This window comes from Prunus dulcis, chromosome 3 (genome assembly GCF_902201215.1).
Source record: "Prunus dulcis chromosome 3, ALMONDv2, whole genome shotgun sequence".
Lineage (NCBI taxonomy): Eukaryota > Viridiplantae > Streptophyta > Magnoliopsida > Rosales > Rosaceae > Prunus > Prunus dulcis.
In genome coordinates, this window is record NC_047652.1 from 21355063 (window position 1) to 21375834 (window position 20772).

The 20772-nt window shown below is 36.0% G+C and overlaps 5 protein-coding genes across 6 annotated transcripts; 3 read left to right on the forward strand and 2 right to left on the reverse strand.

Annotated features, from left to right (window-relative positions):
• Positions 1-71: 71 nt before the first annotated feature.
• Positions 72-2501, reverse strand: LOC117621081 (uncharacterized protein DDB_G0271670-like). The gene is made up of 3 exons (XM_034351359.1): positions 2458-2501; positions 846-1779; positions 72-549 (listed from the first exon to the last, which is right to left on the reverse strand). The coding sequence occupies exons 2-3, from the start codon at positions 1706-1708 to the stop codon at positions 348-350; spliced, it is 1065 nt and encodes a 354-aa protein (XP_034207250.1). The 5' UTR covers positions 1709-1779; positions 2458-2501; the 3' UTR covers positions 72-347.
• A 275-nt stretch (positions 2502-2776) lies between these two features.
• LOC117621983 (protein CHLORORESPIRATORY REDUCTION 7, chloroplastic) lies at positions 2777-3841 on the forward strand. Its single transcript, XM_034352500.1, has 3 exons — positions 2777-2867; positions 2996-3132; positions 3243-3841. Exons 1-3 carry the CDS (start codon positions 2777-2779, stop codon positions 3513-3515), a joined length of 501 nt encoding a protein of 166 aa, XP_034208391.1. The 3' UTR covers positions 3516-3841.
• Positions 3830-4697, reverse strand: LOC117621082. The gene is made up of 3 exons (XM_034351361.1): positions 4408-4697; positions 4201-4313; positions 3830-4058 (listed from the first exon to the last, which is right to left on the reverse strand). Exons 1-3 carry the CDS (start codon positions 4602-4604, stop codon positions 3994-3996), a joined length of 375 nt encoding a protein of 124 aa, XP_034207252.1. The 5' UTR covers positions 4605-4697; the 3' UTR covers positions 3830-3993.
• A 5415-nt stretch (positions 4698-10112) lies between these two features.
• Positions 10113-14990, forward strand: LOC117621080 (serine carboxypeptidase-like 25). Its single transcript, XM_034351358.1, has 8 exons — positions 10113-10541; positions 11527-11730; positions 13039-13214; positions 13400-13678; positions 13774-13904; positions 14017-14112; positions 14222-14327; positions 14429-14990. Exons 1-8 carry the CDS (start codon positions 10277-10279, stop codon positions 14573-14575), a joined length of 1404 nt encoding a protein of 467 aa, XP_034207249.1. The 5' UTR covers positions 10113-10276; the 3' UTR covers positions 14576-14990.
• A 2378-nt stretch (positions 14991-17368) lies between these two features.
• On the forward strand, positions 17369-20445 carry LOC117622516 (exocyst complex component EXO70E2). Of its 2 annotated transcripts, none has more exons than XM_034353212.1 (2): positions 17369-17739; positions 17923-20445. In XM_034353212.1, exon 2 carries the CDS (start codon positions 18204-18206, stop codon positions 20169-20171), a length of 1968 nt encoding a protein of 655 aa, XP_034209103.1. In that variant the 5' UTR covers positions 17369-17739; positions 17923-18203; the 3' UTR covers positions 20172-20445. The 2 variants fall into 2 exon arrangements, with proteins under 2 accessions (XP_034209103.1, XP_034209102.1); XM_034353211.1 differs by having other exon boundaries at positions 18108-20445.
• The last annotated feature ends 327 nt before the right edge of the window (positions 20446-20772 follow it).

The following is a 20772-nucleotide window of genomic DNA, read 5'->3' on the forward strand; positions in this document are numbered from 1 at the left end:
TCAAATTATTGTATTTCAAGCAGATTCAGGTGATTTGTCAGATGCAACAAATAGGCACCAAACCAAAGAAATGGCTAACAAGAGTCAGATTTTGCAATATTGAAGATACCTATTAAGCAGAATTAGTGTTGAGTGCAAACCAATTTCTCCAACATATACATATACCGTATACGTATGTCTGTACATCAGTTTTGAAACCACATCTACCATTTAACACCATTTAGATCTGTCATCATCTATGTGCATCAATTTCCAATTGTTCACTCTCTTGGTTCATCATTTCTATGGCTTCTCTTTTATTGAAGGAGATCACGGCATGATCATTAGGAAGAAAATCTATCCCTCTCTCAACGACAGACCATGCAACAGTAAAACCAAGAAAACCAACTGGATGATGGAGCTGTAGCCTTTACGGGTGTTTCAGGTGTATCAGGCGTTTCAGGCTCGTCCTCCTGCTTATGCATCTCCTGCTGTGTGTGCTGCTCTGGCTGCTGCTTTACTGACGTCATCTGTGCAGGGCTATGTCTTCCAGCCTCATGACCTGCCAACCTGAAAATACCAACTGCTATCAGTGCAATGCTTCAGCTGACCAGTGTATATAGTAGATGGCAGATTACCCTGCAATAATCATATTTGATAGTTTTCCATATTAAAATTGCATGGTGCATAGATTGACTGAAACATTGATACTACATGTTTTGTTTAAGTTTGTGAGGAACTGCCTTCCATATCAGAAGGCTCAATGTGCATCCAAGTATATCTGTTAGTCCTGCATTTGCAGATAATTGAAATTATAAACATTGCTATGATCCTATCTACTATGTGATGAAAGTCACGTCGCTTACAGTGGAAATTGGAATGACTTGGTGCTGTGATTGCTGTCATCAGAACGGTAAGAGGTAGCAGAACCCCTGATTTCCACAATAAGAGGCGCCTTATTTCCACCATGATCACTGGGAATATCACTTAAATCTGTCTTTTCAGATTCATCTGCAGCTTCTTCTGTTTCTACCAAGTCCATTTCCACCTTTACACTCGTGCTTTCAACCTTCTCCTTATCCACATTTGCACTCATATTTTCAACACTCTTCTTCTCCACGTTTGGATCTTTATTTTCAACTGTCTCTTTCTCCACATTGTGAATCTTCATTTCAACAGTTTCTGCTTCGGTAACTGTGGGAAGTGGAGTTGGAATGTAAAACAACTCATCAGGGTAGGTCAGTTCTCCAGATTTATACAGCATAGAAAATTGCTCTCTTGAGAAACTGTTGTTCCCCACATGAAGGCTAAACAATGATTCATTTGAAGCAACACTCCAATCCATGCCTGTTGAAGGTTTACTGGCAAAAATAGACGTTGGGATTCGACTTGGATCATATCCTGCAGGCCGCCCCATCGTCTGAAGTTGAGAGGATTGTCCTGATGATCCACTTTGCAGGCTCCAAGCAAGAGTCTGAGAAGAAGAAGCCTCTGGTAATGGCGGAGGCCCCTGAGACTCCTGGCGCTGTTGTGTAGTTTCAAAAGAGCCATTGACATCTGCTTTGTCAGTAACATCTGATTCCAGTGATGAACGTGGTGATGATGAAGTTGAAGATGATGATGATGAAGAAGATGATGGGAAGCTTGAATTTCGGCGGTAATTAACCATATCAGATTCGAAGTGCACCTTTACATGCTTACTGTCATCATTCTTCTGCACATCATCCATGACTTTATTTAATATTTGCAACACCTGATAATCCTCAAAATCTCCTGTGCCTGTCTCTAATTGGTTTTCAACTGCAGGGGAATAGGAAAAATGGGGCTTAATCCAAATTTTATTCTAAGATGGGAAAGAATAAAAATGTTGGTTATGCAAATAGCTCAAGGACTAAAAACAGCATTTCAATAATCATCAGATGCATATAAACTCAACTGATACTTTCATATAGGCAGCACTTTAAACATCAAAATCATATAATCTTACAATCATAGAGAATGAATCTTCAAACTTTCAAACGGAACCCTGAGATCAAATTAAATCATGCCACTGTAACATCAAGTTTTAATCCCTAAAGATTCAGTATCAAGTCAAATCCTTAAGAGATGCATATCTTTAATTCTGGAAACTGGGTTTTGAGCAGGAGATTTACCACTAAATGGAACACCAAAATAATCAGCATAAGTTAACAAAAAGGTGATTACTTGAATCTGCAAGAACCCTTTAGAAAATCAATCCTCAGCTTCAATCAAAACATCGCTCTCAAGAATCAAATGAAGCCCAGAAGCTCTTTAAGATTCTTGACAGAATCAAAGAAAAAAGTTGGATCTTGATAAGCACAAGGGTAACAAAAGAAAAAAGTGCAATGCAATGGTAGGAAAAAAATAGGATGTTTAGGGTTGGGGATTGTAAACAACTAGGGTTTGGATGAGTCAGAGATAAATGAAGGAGCTAAAAAGGACAGGAAAGGAGACAACCTCGGAAGGTTTCGTACTTTGTTATGTGAAACAACGTAACCGACTTTGATCAAAGTCATCTAGCGCCATTTCTACTAACTGACTAACTGACTGGACCTCTTGTGAACAAAAACCGATAGCAACGAACTAACAGGTCACGCGGGAAAATGATGTTCTGGAACTTGGGCCACCCACCTTGGCCCAAGTAAAAATTGGTCCGAAGGATGGAGGGTAGAATTGTAAATACGGTGAAATATGAGGTTGAGAAGTTTAAGCTACAAGAGGCTCAGTTTTAGCATGTTATCTGTAAATATTGTTTGCATATACTCTTTACACCAAGATGCTGAAATTTGGAGGCAAAATTGCTCCAATGGAAGGAGCTTTGAAGAAACAGTTATTCCATTTCCATGGTGGAGTTGTGTCCTTTAACTGTAAGCTCTGCTGCTCTTTTTTCACATCTAGACCTTTTGACAATTTGAAAATTGATAGAGCAGGGGATGAGCTAATCACTCAATTTGCATTCATTACTTTTGAGCATATGGCCATTCAAATTATGTAGGCAAACAAGCAACAAAGCACCATATTCGAACTCCATCGATTCACCTGATGTCGTCGACCGGCATAACTGAGAACATGAGTTCTTCAGTCCATCTGAAACTGTTTAAAACAAGAAGTGAACAAAGAGATGCTGTCAAGGTAATATTAAAGAATTAACAAGTACAATCGTGGTTTCATTCATGTAACATATCAGATTCAGCATGAAATTCTGTTATTTCAAAAAAAAATATTCTTGGAATTTTTGTCAGGTTTGTGCAGTGAGGAGGAGAAGGATATATCACAATAGTGAAACTTATGTATTGCTGGAACCAGGAGAGGATGAGAAGTTTGTTTCAGAGGAAGAGTTGAGGGCTAAGTTAAAAGGTCGGCTGGAAAACTGGCCAGCCAAGAACCTTCCCCCTGATCTTGCAAGATTTGAAAGCATTGATGATGCTGTTTCCTATCTAGTGAGGTCTGTTTGTGAACTTGAAATCCATGGAGATGTTGGCTCAGTCCAATGGTACGAAGTTCGATTGGAGTGAGAAAAGCGTTCGAGCCTTAGCACCCCCATCAATTGTTATGCACACCCATATAGAAGCATGAAATTGAGGCTGTGTTTCCATGATGGCATTGGCCAATATGCCTTGTGTGTAGCTAAAGAAGCTCGGCAACTTGGAGAAGAGGTTAGTGTGCCTCAAAGAAATCGAGAATGTGACCACAAATTGTAAGAATTTGCATCCTCTTGCTTGTTGTTTTGCTTGTTGTTTTTAAAATTTTGTTTGAAGAATCTCTTTATTTCATTCACATATGTCCCAAATGAGTGTCATTAGAGGCATTTTGTTCATTCTTGGGCATACTGAAGAATCTCTTTATTTCATTCACATTTCTATCCAAATATATTAAAAATACAGACAAAAATCACACAATACCAAATGTCATTAACCCTGAAACAGTGAAAACTCAAAGAAAGAGAGAAAGAAAAAGCTGTTGGAGAAGTCCCAAAAGGTGCCTCAAGAGTCTTCATTTATTGGACCCAAAATTCAATTCTGAAGCAGGACCACATCCCACAGCTGCAAATCCTGAATCTGCAGCAATGACAACAACAAAAAAGGAAGAGAAATCCAATTGTTATTAATTACACCAAAACATTGCTACCCAAATGAACTTTCTGCATCAGGATTTGTTAATTCAACAATTCTGTTGAGTGATTAAGTATTAATTCAATACCTTGGGGCTTGTGTAGATTTTTGCTAGGTGGCAAGAGGGCACCACCCTTTCTGTTTCTGGCAAGAAGGCCTTTTGTTACAGGGGACATCATCAGATCAGTTGGGCTTGTGTACCTACAAAATTGAGAAACAATTTTTTAAATAGGAAGAAGTTTACACAAACAATGATCTTATATGACTAAAATATTTTGTGTGGAAGATTTGATACCTTTCTGGGTACTTGAATGCCTTGGGGACTTTAAGGCGATCTGGGGTGGTGGGTTTGCGTAAATCGTTGCCGGAGTTTTGAGAATTTTCATCCTTGTGTTGGAGTGGAGGTGGTGGTGGTGTTATGCACTCGGAGAAGTTCATCATCTCTGATGATTGAATTGGGCTTTTAGGAGGCAGTTCTGGCACGTTCTCCATTGAACACTAATGTATCAGTTTACTTGTGTCAAGAATGAAGAAAGAGGAAAATTGGACCACAGTTTTGATGTATGAGAGAGAGACAGAGAGAGTTGAAATGAAAATTTGAATAAATTAGTGTGAGAGGTTACCGTTTGGGATGAGGATAGAAAATTTGCAACGGTCGAATTTAGGCCTTGTCAGGCTTGGGTTGGTTGAACTCGAGATTCAAAATAAAGTCAATTTTTAGTAATACCAAAAACACAGAGAAAAAAAAGTTTATAAATTGTATTTGGGGGGTTTTTAGGACATTTACAATGGTTGGCCCAAAACCAAGTATTTCCAAGTATATCCACTTGGGAATGGGCCAACAATGAGCTATGCACCATAGCCTAGGTTCCTTACTTTTTTGTAGAAGTGAGCATCGAAATCAGATAACCGGAATACCGAATCGGACCGGTGAAAAAAAAAGGTAAAAAAAATTAGTTGACCAAAAAAGTCAACAAATTGGATCGGAACTGGACTGAACCAGTTTCAGTTTCGGTGCACCAAACCGGACCGGTTGTATATATTTTTTAATTTTATTACAAATTTTTTAAATCCAATGCTATATTTTAAATTTTGTAATTAATATTTTTTCAAGTTCAACTTAAAAAAAATTCTCATTGTATGAATTGGATCATTTGTTAATTTTTAAGCCAAAAAAATAACTTATTTATTATCATTTTTATTTTTTTAAAATAAATTAATAATTCGGTTCAAAATCGGAACCGATCAGAATCGGACCGAAACCGGCCAAATTTTAAAAAAATTTGCTTAAACCGAACCAGTTAAATAATACCGATTCCAGTTTCGATTTGAGGTGAGAACTGGACCGAACCGGACCGTGCCCACCCCTACTTTTTTGGGCAACAATATTATACACATTGACCCAATGCAATGCAAGTCCAAATTTTAGGACGACATTATTATTAGAATTTAAAGACAAAAATATGTTAACGAGGTCTAACTCAATAAAAAATGACATTAACTTGCATATTGTCTCAGGTCAAATCTCATGTCAACTTAATCATGTGTGTGTGAGAAAGCTCCCTCCTCTTATAGTTTTAGGCTATCATTGTATTTTTTTTTTTAAACGAAAGTATAACTCGGGGCATATTTTCAGACACCATTACTACAATTAAGCCTACATATACGAAGCATGATGATGGTTAGCGCAGCAGCTGGCGGCATCTTCTCTACAATTTTATGGGTTTACATTCATATAAATCATAGCACCGATCCATAGAATTGGTGGATGCATATGCATATTATGCATCAGGGACCAAATTATCATCTTCATTATATAAATCCATATCTTGATCTTCAACTGGAAGCAAAGGATAGCTACCTTAACTTTTATACACTATTATTGCATGCCCTCTTTATTTGACCTCTCTGACCAACAAACGGCAAAATCATTCTTTTCAACAAAACACACACACACATATATATATATATATATATATATATATATATATGATTTTCTTTGTTTGTACACGTGTGCGTGATCCATCTCAAACTTTGCAGATTATGTACTCTAGCTATAAATTTCCTCTCTTAATAATAATTAAAGTTTTGAGAACTTTGACCACAAACTTAATTGACCCGAAAACCCGCATACCATGGCTACAATCCTGCACCACTTAGCTTTAGCCACCCTAGGGAATCTCATATCTTTAATCTATCCAACAATTATACATCCTCCTTATGATCAAAGCTAAACAAGAAGCTAGGGAATAATTTATATACAAATTTTCTTCTATGTGGACGTCGAGACGTTATTATATCGTGTGAAAGTCATGTCTTTTCTATTATATTTCCTTTCTGTTTTATTCTCTCTTTATAATGATATTTGCACAATAATAACGTCTTAACGGCCGCGTATATATATTATTTACTATTTTTGAGTCAAAGTTTCACTTGGCAACATTAATTGGACATATCTATCAAATTAATGTGCTGATGATGATGATGCATTATGGTTTAATGGAATTGTAACCTCTCTAGAAGTTGAAAAAGACTAATAGGTTGACCAACGCCAGGCCTTAAATCCCTGCACTGACCACGTACGTGCCCTGCAAAGTCATCTATCAATATATATCATCATATCATTGGAAAAGAAACCAAAAAAGGAGAAAATATATCTATAATCTATCTAAATTGCAAGCTGTTGGCCTAGATGCCTTTAATTACAATTTACAACACACACACACACACACTGATCAGATCAGATCAGACAGGAGGAGTAAGATGCAATCAAACGACTTATAGGCTTGTAGTAGCATGAACAACATGATCATGTTCATGATGTGGTAAATAAAAAAATTATATATATATATATACATGATATCTATACAATAATATTGTCTGAATATCTACGTAAAAAAATTTATATATGTATATATAGACGATGATGATGTGGTCAAACACTTAATTGCAAAGCATGATTATGATATTATAAAGTACATCTTACGTACATTATTATGACATATGTAACACACAAAGCAAGCAAATCCATTTCGGATTTCAAAATCATGAGTTTTAAGAAATGCATATGGTTTTGACTTTTCAGAAGCACTCGCGATAAAAGTGAGAAGACAAACAATTATTTTTTTTCAACTTTTGGATATTGTGGATTGGAATATTGTATACAATATTAATATGTTTTTTTGTTTTTCAGTTTTTCAGTTTTTGATGATGACATGAGCTAATGTTAATTATGGGGTTCAACTTCAAAATCAAAGGCAGCATCGATTGGACAGCGATGTATGCTTAGGGCATACACACAGTATACGTGTGCTTATAGCTGCAGCCTGCAGGCTCACAACTACCATTCAGAAGAGCTTTAAAATATAAACATATATATGTATATATATATATTGGTATATAAGAAGGAGAACAGTGGGACCGGACAGACTGATTCTGCTACCTTCTTTCCTCCTACAGATCCTCACACACAGACTCAGAGATGCGAACCTTTTGAGTGAATGAATGTGAGAAGCAAGAGATTGCATGTCATGATTTTAACTGCATTGTTTTCATAGGCCCCAAAAATAAACAAAAAAGTTACTGCAGCCTAGCTCTCAATATAATTAATATTGGTAGAACGTTGGAGTTCTCCTATATATATATAAAAGAGGCTACTTTCATTAATTAATTTATGCATTTGAGAAAGTGAATCAAGGGTATCTCAACAACCCAAATGAGCAGGCGTATGCATATACATACATATGAGCATTTCAAGGTTTCTGCAGGTTCATGAGTGTTGAGAGAGATAGAGAAAGAGACGAAAGTATTGACCAATTGAAAGTGACCATCACCTCTCTTCTCTCTCGCTCTCTCTCTGAGTTTGCTTCATCTCTTGGTTTTCTTTTGTTGCTCTTTCCAATAATTACCAGAGTGTTTTAAGGCTTTCAATATCATCCACTTCCTCCAACCACTCTCTGCGCTGTGCTCATTGCTCTCTACTTCAGTCATAAATATCATCATTATTTCCACACTCGTCCATCTACGCCTACTCTGCTCTACAATTACTGACATACACAATTTTATTTTATTTTTTGTATTTATTAATTAACATATATTACTACTAATTTGAACGTAGTATATCTTGGCTTTTTTTAGAGTATAAACGATAATTTAAACTACAGAAGATGAGATTTCTCACACACACTTGACACACACACTATATATATATATATATATGTATGTATACAGTATAAATACTTGTATATAGAAGTATATATATACATATGTATATATTCCAAGTACACATTCTTAAGGGAAGAGAAGAAAAGGCATGCAGCAGAAGCGTGTACCATCTTGGCAACAAAGTTAGAAATTTCAAGCATAGAATCTTCTAAAGTCCTTGTCAAGCTTACCCCAAAAGGTCCAAGTACCAGCAAAGCACATAGTGAAAATTATAACTTTCGAGAAAGAAAAGGCTCAATTTGATGAAAGATAAGCGTCCACACACACACATATATATAATGATTGTATAGAGATAGATATTGGAGGAGGTTATGATGGTTGTGGAAAACAGTTGCTAATTTTGGCTACATACAAAATAGTGGAGGTTGAAGCTCTTGTTGTTCATAAGTCTTTTTTCAAAGGCAATGCAAGTCCAAAAGAGCTTCTATCATCGCCATGGCCACACACACACCACGCTATTTTTAGAAATCAATGAAACCACCCTCGCGTGCACCTAAAGACAACCATACAAGAAAAAGTGCCTTTATTTTTGTGTGGAACTGTTTTATTATATTATATATTTTCGGAAAAGTTTCCAAAAAAGTAAGTTTTGCGTTCGTCATATATTATATGGTGTAGATATTATGGTTTCCTACTATATATCTATACAATATTATATTGACGAGACAAGAAACCTTACATAACATGGATTTTTCATGAAAGTCAAAAGTTAATTTGAGGGATGACGTTGGTAACTTAAGAACAATCACATGATCCATATGTTTGTGAAAGATTGTATGTTTTATGCGATATATAAGAAGGCCATGTAAAAAACATTAGCTAAAAGATTTGAATAAACTTAAAGAGTATGCTGGTTTCGTAGATTTGTTGACTTTGTGATACAATTAAAGGTCTGCATATCTAAAGTTTAAAGACTGACATCGATCGAATCCACGTATTTTACCAGAAAACTTAAAGAGTATTTTGAAAATTGAACCTACATATAACAAGAGTATTGCAAGTCCAGTTAAGTAAGAACTGCCACAAGCATATACATAATGTCTTAAGAATAGAAAATAAAAAACTTCTATGCAATTAGCAGTCAGATTTTAGCTGTTCTTATCTCTATGTAGTAGAGAAAAATTTAATTGCAATGGGAAACAATTCTTACCTCTATGTAATAGAAAGAAAAAAACTTAATTGCAATTGAGAATAAAAATTACCAAAGGCCGCAAAATAAAGTGCACAAATAATAGTTCTCTCACATTATATATTACCCAACTACATTATTATATGACAAAATTATTAATTTTTTAAAACTAAAATTTGCAAAAAATCTTATCAGAACGATCACATTAAATGTTATCCAAGAAAAAAAAAAACAATTAAAAAATTGAAGAAGAAGAAAAGAAAAAAAAGAGAGGAAGAGGGGATATAAAGCCAATGAAGATAGAATAGAAGAAAGAGGCCGGCCAGGGCAAGGCTAGTCAAAGTCGTCTCCTGTGTGGTATACCGTATATGAATACAAGAGGAATTAATGGAGGATTAAAGGGACCGTTTCATGGGCATGAGAAAACCATGTGATCCAATTGCTCCTATAATTAAGACAGATTAAGACACCCACCCTAGCTATAAAAATCACAGAATTTATGTTTGGGTCCATTTTATCACAAATTATCCTCTGTTAATTACTTGCCAAGGCCAGCTGGATTTGACCAAAATATGGGCTCTCATAGGGGTATAATTGTCTTTTCAATGTGCATGAGTACTTCTTCTCCCTAGTTAACAAAATTTATTAGGTTCCATGTTCATTATTTTATTAGGTCTTGTTCATTTCACTCTTTCTCTCTCCTATTTAATCCATGCTGAAAAGCAGAGTCTTACTTCCCATCAAATACACACAACTAGGAAGAGTGAAGTAGCTAGTACAATATTTTTATCTTAGCTGCTCCTCCTTCTTCATGGTCATGGCCAAAACACAGATCCTAATAATCTTTGTTTTGCTTCTTATTGGGCTGTTTACTGGAAGCCATGGAATTGTAGTAGCAAATGAAGAAGAAGAAGCTGATAGGATTGTGGGCCTCCCTGGACAACCCAAGGTCTCTTTTCAGCAGTTTTCTGGATATGTCACTGTAAATCACCATGTTGGCAGAGCCCTCTTTTACTGGCTCACTGAGGCTGCTCATGATCCCTTGTCACAACCTCTTGTTGTTTGGCTCAATGGAGGTTAGCAACCACATTCTACCTTTGCTACTTATATACGTGTCGTCTGCAGGATAATAACGTCTGGACGTCCTCACAGGAGAATTTCTATGCAAAATCAGAATATTTGTGTTTGTTGGGTTTACATTGTTGTTGAAGGGGGTTTGAAAAGTTAATATTTACTCACTGTTATATTGCTTCAAGTGAGATGTATTTGCAGCATATTTACTCTTTTGGTAGGTTATCTATGCTTTAAATGTCCATGGACAGGGAATATGGTTGCCGACATGATGAGAAAATTATATGTGTGTATGTAGAAAATTTATGAACATGCTTAGTTACAGGTAAATACTGTTTATGCATTCTGGCATCCATGTACACTTTTTTTTTTTCATTTAGTTTCAGTTTCTTCTTTTCTGTTCTGATTCTGAATCAAAACCCAAGTCCCTTTAGGTGTGCCTTCAATTTTTATACACAGAAACGAACAAAAAGAAGGAAATTTGAAACAGGGAGAGCCCACCATCAGGGCCTACCCAATGCCAAGAAATGATGATCTAACTACCAATATTATATGTAAGCTAGAGATATTTAAAAGTACACAACTTTACTTCCAATAGCTCCAATAACAGATGAAGAGAAAAAAAGGAAACCCATCTCTCTCTCTCTCTCTCTCCCTCTCTCTCCTCTCTCTCTGAAATTGAATTGCATGTAGTATACAGACAAAGGAGCCATTAATGCTTTGAGAGCAACCAAAAACAAACTTCAATTATTAGTCGTAGCCATTTGCACCAATTGTCAGTATCTACCATCCATGGCATCATTCATGACCAGTGGTTAAGTTTAGCAGAAGAAAAGCTGGAGAGCTAGGCATGCCTGGCATGGCTTAAAGACAAACCCCATTTGGCCCCATATACTTTTTTCAACTTTAAATTTCTATATTTTATTTTATTTTGTTTTAATATTGCAATATGTTTAATTAGTTCTAATTAAAATGTTTATTTTTTATCAGGCCCTGGTTGCTCTTCTGTGGCATATGGTGCATCGGAAGAGATAGGACCCTTTAGAATAAACAAGAGTGCTTCGGGGCTGTACTTGAACAAGTTCTCATGGAACTCTCTGGCCAATCTCTTGTTCTTGGAAACCCCGGCTGGCGTCGGCTTCTCCTACAGCAACCGCTCCTCCGACCTCTTTGACACCGGGGACGGCCGCACCGGTAATTTATTCTTAATTAACCATTTACTTCTTACAGTCATTAATTAATTAATCACTAGTAGTTATTATTATACATTATTAATTTTTAGGCACGAGTGTTTTTTTTTATTTTTTATTATTATATATATATATTTAATTTTATATATAGAGAAAACTTTGAGGGATAATCATTTTATTAGTCCTAAATTTAGATCCGATTTGTATTTGAGTACCTCAATTTCCAAAATAGTTCCCATAGTCCTTTAATTTTAGTTTCGTTAGAACAAATGGTCATGTTGTCAACTTTGTTAGCTTTTCTGTTAAATGCAGGGAAAAAATGGTATTTTTGTATCAAAATTGATTAAAATATGAATAAACAAATTTAAAAAACTAAAAAAATTAAAATTAAACTCTCTCTCTCTCTCCCCTTTATCCCGGTTTCTACTTCCCTCAAATTTGAAATTTATTATTATTATTATTATTATTTATTTTATTTTATTGTTATTTTAAAGATATGATTTTTTTATTCATTTTTTTGATTTCAATATAAAAATACAATTTTATCCTTGCATTTAACAAAAAAAGTTAACAAATTGACGGCAAGAGTCTTTGTCCAAACGAAACTAAAGTTAAAGGACCACGGGAACCATTTTAGAAATAGTAAATTTAGGTTTTAGTCACAAAAAAACTTTCATTTTTGGAAAAAGTCAAAGTTTTTTCAAAAAAGACAGAAAAACCGCTTAACTTTCAAATCAAAGATATGCAAATGTAAAGGATGCCTTAGGAAATCCAAAAATAAATGAGGGCAATTTTTTGTCCATTTTGGCTTCTTTTAAAAAATTTATCTCTCCTTTGGGTTTTTCCAAAATATCACTTTAGAAATTGAGGTACTCAAATGCAAATCGGGTCTAAATTCAGGAACTAATAAAACGATTAACCCAAACTTTGACGGAATGAGAGAAATTTTATTTAAAAAATGAAAAATTACAATAGAGGACAACACATCTGACCCAACTCAACAAATCACATGATAGAGTGCTTATGATTATTCATTGAGTGCTACATATGCTGACCACGACTAGCTAACTGCCGTATTTATTGAATTAATGATTTTATGGTCCAAAGTCATGACGAGTGATTCAATTATTGCCTTGTTTTTGTTATTTGATACAAATTGCCTTGATTAATTAAGAAGATGACCTTACATAATTTTGCCTGGTCATCATCACTTTGACCCTTTGACTCGATTATTAATATAAATTTCAAATACCATGGTTCATCTTTTTTTTTTTTTGGCCTACAATTTAATTATGGGGGTGTTTTGATTCAGCAAGGGACTCATTGCAATTCTTGATCCGATGGTTGGATCGATTCCCACGATACAAGGGCCGAGAAGTATATCTTACAGGCGAGAGCTATGCTGGCCATTATGTCCCTCAGCTTGCCAAAGCAATTTTGACCTACAATTCACAATCCAAGCACCCAATCAATCTTAAAGGAATAATGGTACTTATAAAATCATTTGAATGTGTTATATATATATATACATGAAACGTTACTTTATGGTACAAGCTGCTATGACACAGGTTCGCAAATAAGTGAGCATGGTTAAAAATGTGTTCGTATGTCATACGAGTTTGTTTCATATTACCTTAATAGTGTAGCATCAAAGTAATTGACATAAAATGCAGGTGGGTAATGCAGTGACAGATAACTACTATGATAACCTAGGGACGGTGACATATTGGTGGAGCCATGCCATGATCTCTGATAGAACCTACCGGCAGCTGATCAACACGTGCGATTTTCGCAGGCAGAAGAACTCCGATGAATGCGAATCGTTGTATAGCTACGCCATGGATAAGGAGTTTGGAAACATAGACCAGTACAACATTTACGCACCCCCTTGCAACAACTCTGATGGAAGCACTTCTACAAGGCAGAGTAGCATGCGTCTGCCTCATCGACCGGTATACTAATAACTAGTACTTCGTTAAGTATCTTCAATTTGTACTTAAAAAGAATGTAACCTTATTTTAATCAGTGTTTTACTTTTGGTTTTTAGATGTTCCGGCAACTATCTGGCTATGATCCTTGTACGGAGAAATATGCTGAAGTTTATTACAACAGGCCAGATGTGCAGAAAGCTCTCCATGCCAACATAACCAGAATTCCTTATAAGTGGACTGCTTGCAGGTGATCAATGCAAAACTCAACATTTTTATTTCTTGTTTTTGAGGTGGAGGGGGGGCTTAAGTATATCTTAGTTTAACAGATGATTTGTGTTATTTTATGATACGCATTGCAGTGAGGTTTTGAATCGAAATTGGAACGACACAGATGTATCGATTCTTCCTATTTACAGGGACATGATAGCTGCTGGTTTGAGGATTTGGATTTTCAGGTATAATTAACTTATATAGATAATTAATGTTAATGTTAACAATCATACTCTGTTCTCATGTGATATTTAATTCATGTTCATGATTTCTTGAACTGATACATATGTGCAGTGGAGATGTGGATTCAGTGGTGCCAGTTACAGCCACTAGGTACTCCCTTGCACAACTCAAATTAGCAACTAAAATTCCATGGTACCCCTGGTATACTAAAAAGCAGGTCAGTAAGATAAATCCCAATCCAATATATATATAAACAATTTTTTCTTGAATTATTATTTTGCATTGTGAAAATGAATTTATGATATGTTGATTGTGAAGGTGGGAGGGTGGACAGAGGTGTATGAAGGGCTGACATTTGCAACAGTGAGAGGAGCAGGTCATGAAGTCCCACTTTTCAAGCCAAGAGAAGCTCTTCAGCTGTTCAAATCATTCATTCAAGGGAAGCCCCTTCCAAAGTTCTCATGATAACCGAAAACCAGAAAGAAAAGGAAAAAAAAAAGAGAGAAATATAAAGACAGGAAAAGGAAAAAATTTCCTTGCCATTTTAATACCTGAGTCTTCTGAATTATTGTTATTGTCCTAACTAGACAAGAAAATGTGTTACTAGTGTTGAGAAACAAGTAGAGCTAGAGAGAGAGAGAGAGAGTTTGATTGTGTTTTAGGATGTTAGCTAGGCAAATGGCCTGAGATGAAGAAAGTTTAGTTTGTAATTTGTGGGATAACCCATTATCTAGTTTGGCTTTCGCTAGACCTAGTGTAGAAACTCCCTTGGGCAGTGTTTTTTATTCAAGTGGGAAGTGATGATTGAAATGTTTTCATTTATTATTTTTAAAAGTTTTATTAAAAAGAGAAATGAGATATTGAGATTGCCGATTTTTTTTTATTGGGTCTCGGGTTAAGTGCTCTATCATTGAAGCTATAAACTCTCGTTTGGTTGAATTTTTTTTAACAAACTTACCCTTATAATTGGACAAACATGAGCTCATAAGTAATCTTATGCTAATTACTGACCCAAAGGCATATCTATATGACCTAGTTTCTGTGAAAGGCAAACTTGATGAAGGGCCTTTTGCAACGACATATCAAGGCCCAGCGGAAAAGTAGTTACTTGTTGGAGCTTCCTTTTTATTTCTAAAACGTGTCTTTGGTGGAACAATATAAATTCATTTACTTGGAGGTTGACTTTGACCAACTATGATCCCATTGTCAGTTTTGTTTTGGAGGAAAAAGTTTTGAGAGGAAAATAACCTCTTCTAGAAAAACAATATTTAATAAATAAAAAAGTAAAAAAAGAAGAAGATATTTTGTTTGAGAAATAAAAAATTTCAATGAAGACGATGACAATGGTGAAAACGATAGAAAGTGAAGGTAACAATGGGGTGGAAGAGACAAAAGCAGCCAGGAATCAGGATAAGCTTTTTTTCTTTTTCCTCTTATCCAAAATGACTTCCAAAATAAGAATTTAGAAGTGATGGTTAAATTTTTGACACCTTTTCTCTTTTAATTTCCGTCTAAACTCTAAACAAATCAATTTGATATTGAAGAAATATATCTAGTATTTATCTTAGTGATATTCGAAAATAAAATATTTAAACACATAACTTCGACTGTAAACTCTTTTAACCAAGCTACAAGCTCATTACTTAACATATTTTGAAAGGTGGACATACCTGGCAGAGCCGGCCTTGGGCCAGGGCCACCAGGGCTACAGCCCGGGCCCACAGCTGAGGGGGGCCCAAATTTTTTTTTTAAGCTTATGTATATATTTGTATTAAAAAAAATTAAAACAAAAGGAGTTGCTGCCTGTACCTGTCAGTGAAAAGGGAAGGCAATCAATCCAATCAGTCTTTATACTCAATCTCTAAAAGAAACGTTTCTGAATGTGGAAGATACATCTGGATTAGGAATTTTTAATGAATTACAAAATGTAATTGAGTCCCTTACACTTAATATTGATGATGTGAGGGGACAAGGTTATGATAATGGCTCTAATATGAAAGGGAAAAATCTAGGTGTACAAAAAAGGTTACTTGATATAAATCCTAGAGCATTTTACATGTCATGTGGTTCTCATTGTCTCAACTTAATAGTTTGTAATATGGCCAACTCATGTGTTAAAGCAAAATCTTTTTTTGGAGCATGTCAATGCATATATACGGTATTCTCCAATTCAACAAAGCGATGGAATGTGTTACTTGATTACATAGATGGTTTAACTTTGAAATCATTGTCAACTACACGTTGGGAAAGTCACATTGAAAGTGTTAAAGCAATAAAATCTCAAGCTTCCCAAATCAGAGAAGCTTTATTTAAATTAACAGAAATTAGTGAAGATGCCAAATTGAGTAGGGATGCTCAAAGTTTAGCATCAGGAGAGCTTTCAAGTTTTGAATTTATATTAAGTTTGGTTATTTGGGAGGCCCCAAAGTGTTCTTCCTTATCTTTTGTAATTTCTTATAATTTTAATAAAATTAATTAGTTGATATTTTTTATTTTTTATTTTTGTTTAATTTGTATAAAGGGGCACACTTGAGAAAATTTGCCCTGGGCCTTAGAAAACCCAGGACCGGTTCTGATACCTGGTTTTCTTCAAACACAAGAAGGTGTGTGTAATTTATGAAAATAAAATGGAAAAATGTGAAGGACGGTTGTAGTTATGAATATTGTACACGTGAGTAGTGGAGAGAGAGACCACAATGGTAAGAGTAACACAATATTATACTTTATCTTTTTCGAAAATAAAAATAAAAATAATATATGCAAGAGTGTTTTAAATAATACCATATATTACGTCACATATTCCGTTTTAAGATACGTAGTGTATATAATATAACTTCGTAAGCATCCTAGTCTGCATAAAAGGGGGTGTATCCAATTCAAACTTTTAATGACTTTCATAGAGTTTAAAAGTTTGGAGGTATTCAATTTAGACTTTTAAAGAGTATATAAAAGTCTAGTGGTATTCAATTGTGACTTTTAAAAAGTATTTAAAAGTTTGGTGGTATTCAGTTATGACTTTTAAAAAGTATTTAAAAGTTTGGTGGTATCCAAAATGTTAATGACTTTTAAAAAGTTTATTAAATGAATGACTTTTCTATACTTTTAAGGCTAATTGTTAAGAGCAAAAGTCTTGCAAATTTACTAGTGACTTTTATCAACTCGATGAAAGTATTTAAGAATTTGTCATCTCTATAAAAGTCATTCACTTAAAAACAGTCTTTATAAGTATGAATTGGATACACCCTAAGTTGGGCAGTCAAACCCGCGAGGCTAAATTATGCAAGAAAAGAAAAAGACCACAAAATTCAAAAATTAAAGTCCAGAAAGGTCTGCTTAAATTGAACCCCAGAGGCATAGCCGAGAAAGTTGGTTTCTTTTTCATGTCTAGCCCCTCATCATAAGTGTTCATTTTGACTGCTTTCACTGGCGGGTAGATCTTGCTTGACTTGAAGTCTGTTGTTTTCTTTGTTTCGAGATTGGTATTTCTCCAGCTTCATTTGAACACTGTTCATGCGATTTATGAAGCAGAAAATTTGTCTGTGTTTGCGTTTTGATTTGGAGCTTCTGGGTCTCTTTGATCTCCTTTTTGTATGTGTTGCAACCTGCAAAAGTTTGAAGACTGCGAAGAGGTAGGCTTTTTTCTTTGTATTATTGCCTTGTGTAGTACATCTTTTCTATTCAACTTTGGGTTGCTTTGCTTTACCTAATTGTTTATAGTGATTGCCACTCATGACCAACTTTTAAAAAGATTGGGTTTTTTTTCCTTCTTATTTGACAATAAAAAGATTGGCCTTTTGCTTCATCATTGACAGGAATTTTCTTATCTCCTCGATCCTCTTTTGGGTTCCCACTTCATTTTAGCGACTATTCATAGGTGTTCTGTGTTGGGTCTTCGCCAGTTTTCAACATAAACTCCTTCATTGGATAAAAAAGCATTGATTTTGGTTTGTGCCAGCAAGAGGGTATTGTTTACTTTTCTGATTTTTGGAAATTGCAGGTTTCGGTTCAATTGCCAAAGTATTTCAGTTCTTGCCGTTGATTTGAAAAGGTTTTAGTTAGACTTGTTGGTCTCCATTTTTGCTCTGTTTCTTGTATGTCTATGGGGGATTGCAAGTCTATGCGTCCGGTCATGGAAGGAGAAGACGACTTAATTGCTGCAGCGAGAAACATAGCGAGGGCATTGGGATCAAAGAAGAACCTTACAGATGGTGAAAGGGAAATTTTGGCAAATCTTGGCACCCAATTGTCCACCATGATCTCACTCAGTGAGAAAAAGGGTGAGAAAAGTGGTGATATTGAAGATCGTCTTAATTCTATCCAGGAGAGGGTCATGAGTTGGGAGGCAGATCAGTCTATGATATGGAATTCAGGCCCAAATGAGTCTCTGGAGTATGTCAAAGCTGTGGAGGAGGCTCGAAGGTTTGTCGAAAGGTTAGAGGGTTTGCGTTTGAATAAAGATGATCAAGAGTATGAGGTGCTACAGAAAGCTTATGATGTTCTTCAAACAGCTATGGCTAGGCTGGAGGATGAGTTCAAATACATGCTTGTTCAGAACAGGCAACCCTTTGAACCTGAGCACATGTCTTTCCGTTCAAGTGAAGAGGATATTGTGGATGGCAGCTCGATAATCTCTTTTGGGGATGATTCATTTGAGGACTCACTTCAAAGAGATAGTGTTAGCAGAGCATCTGAGGAAGTCATCATTGATTTGGTTCATCCAGATGTAGTTCCTGAGCTCAGAGGCATAGCAAATTTGATGTCCAATTGCAAATATGATCAGGAATGTATCCAAGCTTATACTAGCATCCGAAGGGATGCCTTGGATGAGTGCCTCTCCATTCTTGAAGTCCAGAGACTGAGCATTGAGGACGTGCTGAAGATGGAGTGGGGTTGCTTGAATTCCAAAATCAGAAGATGGGTCTGGGTTATGAAGATCTTTGTGCGGGTTTATCTTCCTAGCGAGAGATGGCTTAGTGATCAGATTTTTGGGGAGCTTGGAACAGTTTATTTAGATTGTTTTGTTGAGGCATCAAAGCCTTCAATGCTGCAACTTATGAATTTTGGTGAAGCCATGTCTATTGGTCCCCACCAACCAGAAAAGTTGTTCCGCATTCTTGACATGTATGAGGTGCTAGTGGATCTTCTTCCTGATATAGATGGTTTATACATGGATGAGGCTGGTTCTACTGTAAGAATTGAGTGTCATGAGGTTCTGATGAGATTGGGTGATTCCGTGAAGGCAACATTTAGTGAATTCGAGAATGCCATTGCATCAAACGCCTCGACTAACCCTGTTGCTGGAGGAGGAATACACCCTCTCACCAGATATGTGATGAACTACTTGAGGACTCTTACAGACTACGGCGAGACCCTTAATGTGCTCCTTGATGACTGCGATGAAGGTGATTCCATTTCACTGTCTCCTGATATGAGTCCCACCACAGAAGAGGAGAACAAAAGCACTGATACTTCGGGCAGAATTTCCCCAATGCTTCGCCACTACCGGTCACTTGTTTCAACTCTGGAGTGCAACCTTGATGACAAGTCCAAATTATATAAGGATGCTTCCTTGCAACACATATTTTTGATGAACAATCTGCATTACATGGCTCAGAAGGTTAAGGGGGATGAACTGAGGCTCCTTTTTGGAGATGGGTGGATTAGGAAGTGCAATGGGAAATTTCAACAGCATGCAATGAACTACCAGAGAGCTAGTTGGAGTTCCATTCTTTCTTTGCTGAAAGAGGAGGGCATTCAAAATCCTGGTTCAAATTCCATCTCTAAAACCCTCCTTAAGGAAAGGCTCCGCAGCTTTTATCTTGCTTTCGAGGAGATTTATAAGAGCCAAACAACATGGTTGATTCCGGATCCTCAGCTTCGAGAAGATGTGCAAATCTCGACATCTCTGAATGTTGTCCAAGCTTACAGGACATTCGTGGGAAGACATTCCAACGACATAAGTGACAAGCTCATCAAGTACAGTGCTGATGATTTGCAGAATTACCTTTTGGATCTCTTTGAGGGATCCTCAAAATCATTACAGAATTCCAGCAGGAGGTGACACCAGAGTAGATAAAACTGTCAATGTTTATTATTTATGACGGAGGGAAAGCGTTTATTTAACGTTCCCCTCTACTCATGTATGTTTTGATTGTTAAACAGGTTAGGATCCCCAGTGAAATTGAAAGGGGTTCTCTCCCTCCGTAGTTTTGTGTGTGTAATGTAATATGATGAAGTAGGTTCATTTTTTGTGATCCCTGTAGTCCATGTGGTAACTGATATATGTATTGGATGCTAGCGGCAATTCATATGGAACTTTATGTGTTTTAACTAAATCTGTTTCTCTTCTTCTTTTAAGTAATTGAGATGCATGTTTATAGACTCTCAAATTTGAGAGACTCTGATAAAGTCCACCAGGATAGCATGTAAGAAGATTTAGCGCCAAATGGTCAATATAAAGTCAGAGACCCAGAACGTGGTTATGATATTTACCATGCAGAAAGTTGAGGCCAACAAGAAGAGGTCTGATTATTCAGCAGCAGAACTGTCAAAACAGAGTTGCAAGTAAGCATGTGGTCATAATGCATTGAGGCTTCAAGGCAATGGAGCCTGCATGCATTTCATTTCATTTCCTGTCCAGCTCAACAGGAATTTGGCAATTG

Bases quoted from the DNA above. Each gene is read 5' to 3' on its own strand.
- LOC117621081 (XM_034351359.1), bottom strand. From the start codon at position 1,708: ATGGATGATGTGCAGAAGAATGATGACAGTAAGCATGTAAAGGTGCAC. The intron at 550-845 runs GTAAGCGACGTG...TGGTATTTTCAG, and splicing joins AAGTCATTCCAATTTCCACT to GTTGGCAGGTCATGAGGCTG.
- LOC117621983 (XM_034352500.1), top strand. From the start codon at position 2,777: ATGCTGAAATTTGGAGGCAAAATTGCTCCAATGGAAGGAGCTTTGAAG. The intron at 2,868-2,995 runs GTAAGCTCTGCT...CAAATTATGTAG, and splicing joins TGGAGTTGTGTCCTTTAACT to GCAAACAAGCAACAAAGCAC. The intron at 3,133-3,242 runs GTAATATTAAAG...AATTTTTGTCAG, and splicing joins AACAAAGAGATGCTGTCAAG to GTTTGTGCAGTGAGGAGGAG.
- LOC117621082 (XM_034351361.1), bottom strand. From the start codon at position 4,604: ATGGAGAACGTGCCAGAACTGCCTCCTAAAAGCCCAATTCAATCATCA. The intron at 4,314-4,407 runs GTATCAAATCTT...TCAATTTTGTAG, and splicing joins GCATTCAAGTACCCAGAAAG to GTACACAAGCCCAACTGATC. The intron at 4,059-4,200 runs GTATTGAATTAA...TCATTGCTGCAG, and splicing joins AAATCTACACAAGCCCCAAG to ATTCAGGATTTGCAGCTGTG.
- LOC117621080 (XM_034351358.1), top strand. From the start codon at position 10,277: ATGGTCATGGCCAAAACACAGATCCTAATAATCTTTGTTTTGCTTCTT. The intron at 13,215-13,399 runs GTACTTATAAAA...CATAAAATGCAG, and splicing joins TCAATCTTAAAGGAATAATG to GTGGGTAATGCAGTGACAGA. The intron at 14,113-14,221 runs GTATAATTAACT...ACATATGTGCAG, and splicing joins TTGAGGATTTGGATTTTCAG to TGGAGATGTGGATTCAGTGG.
- LOC117622516 (XM_034353212.1), top strand. From the start codon at position 18,204: ATGTCTATGGGGGATTGCAAGTCTATGCGTCCGGTCATGGAAGGAGAA.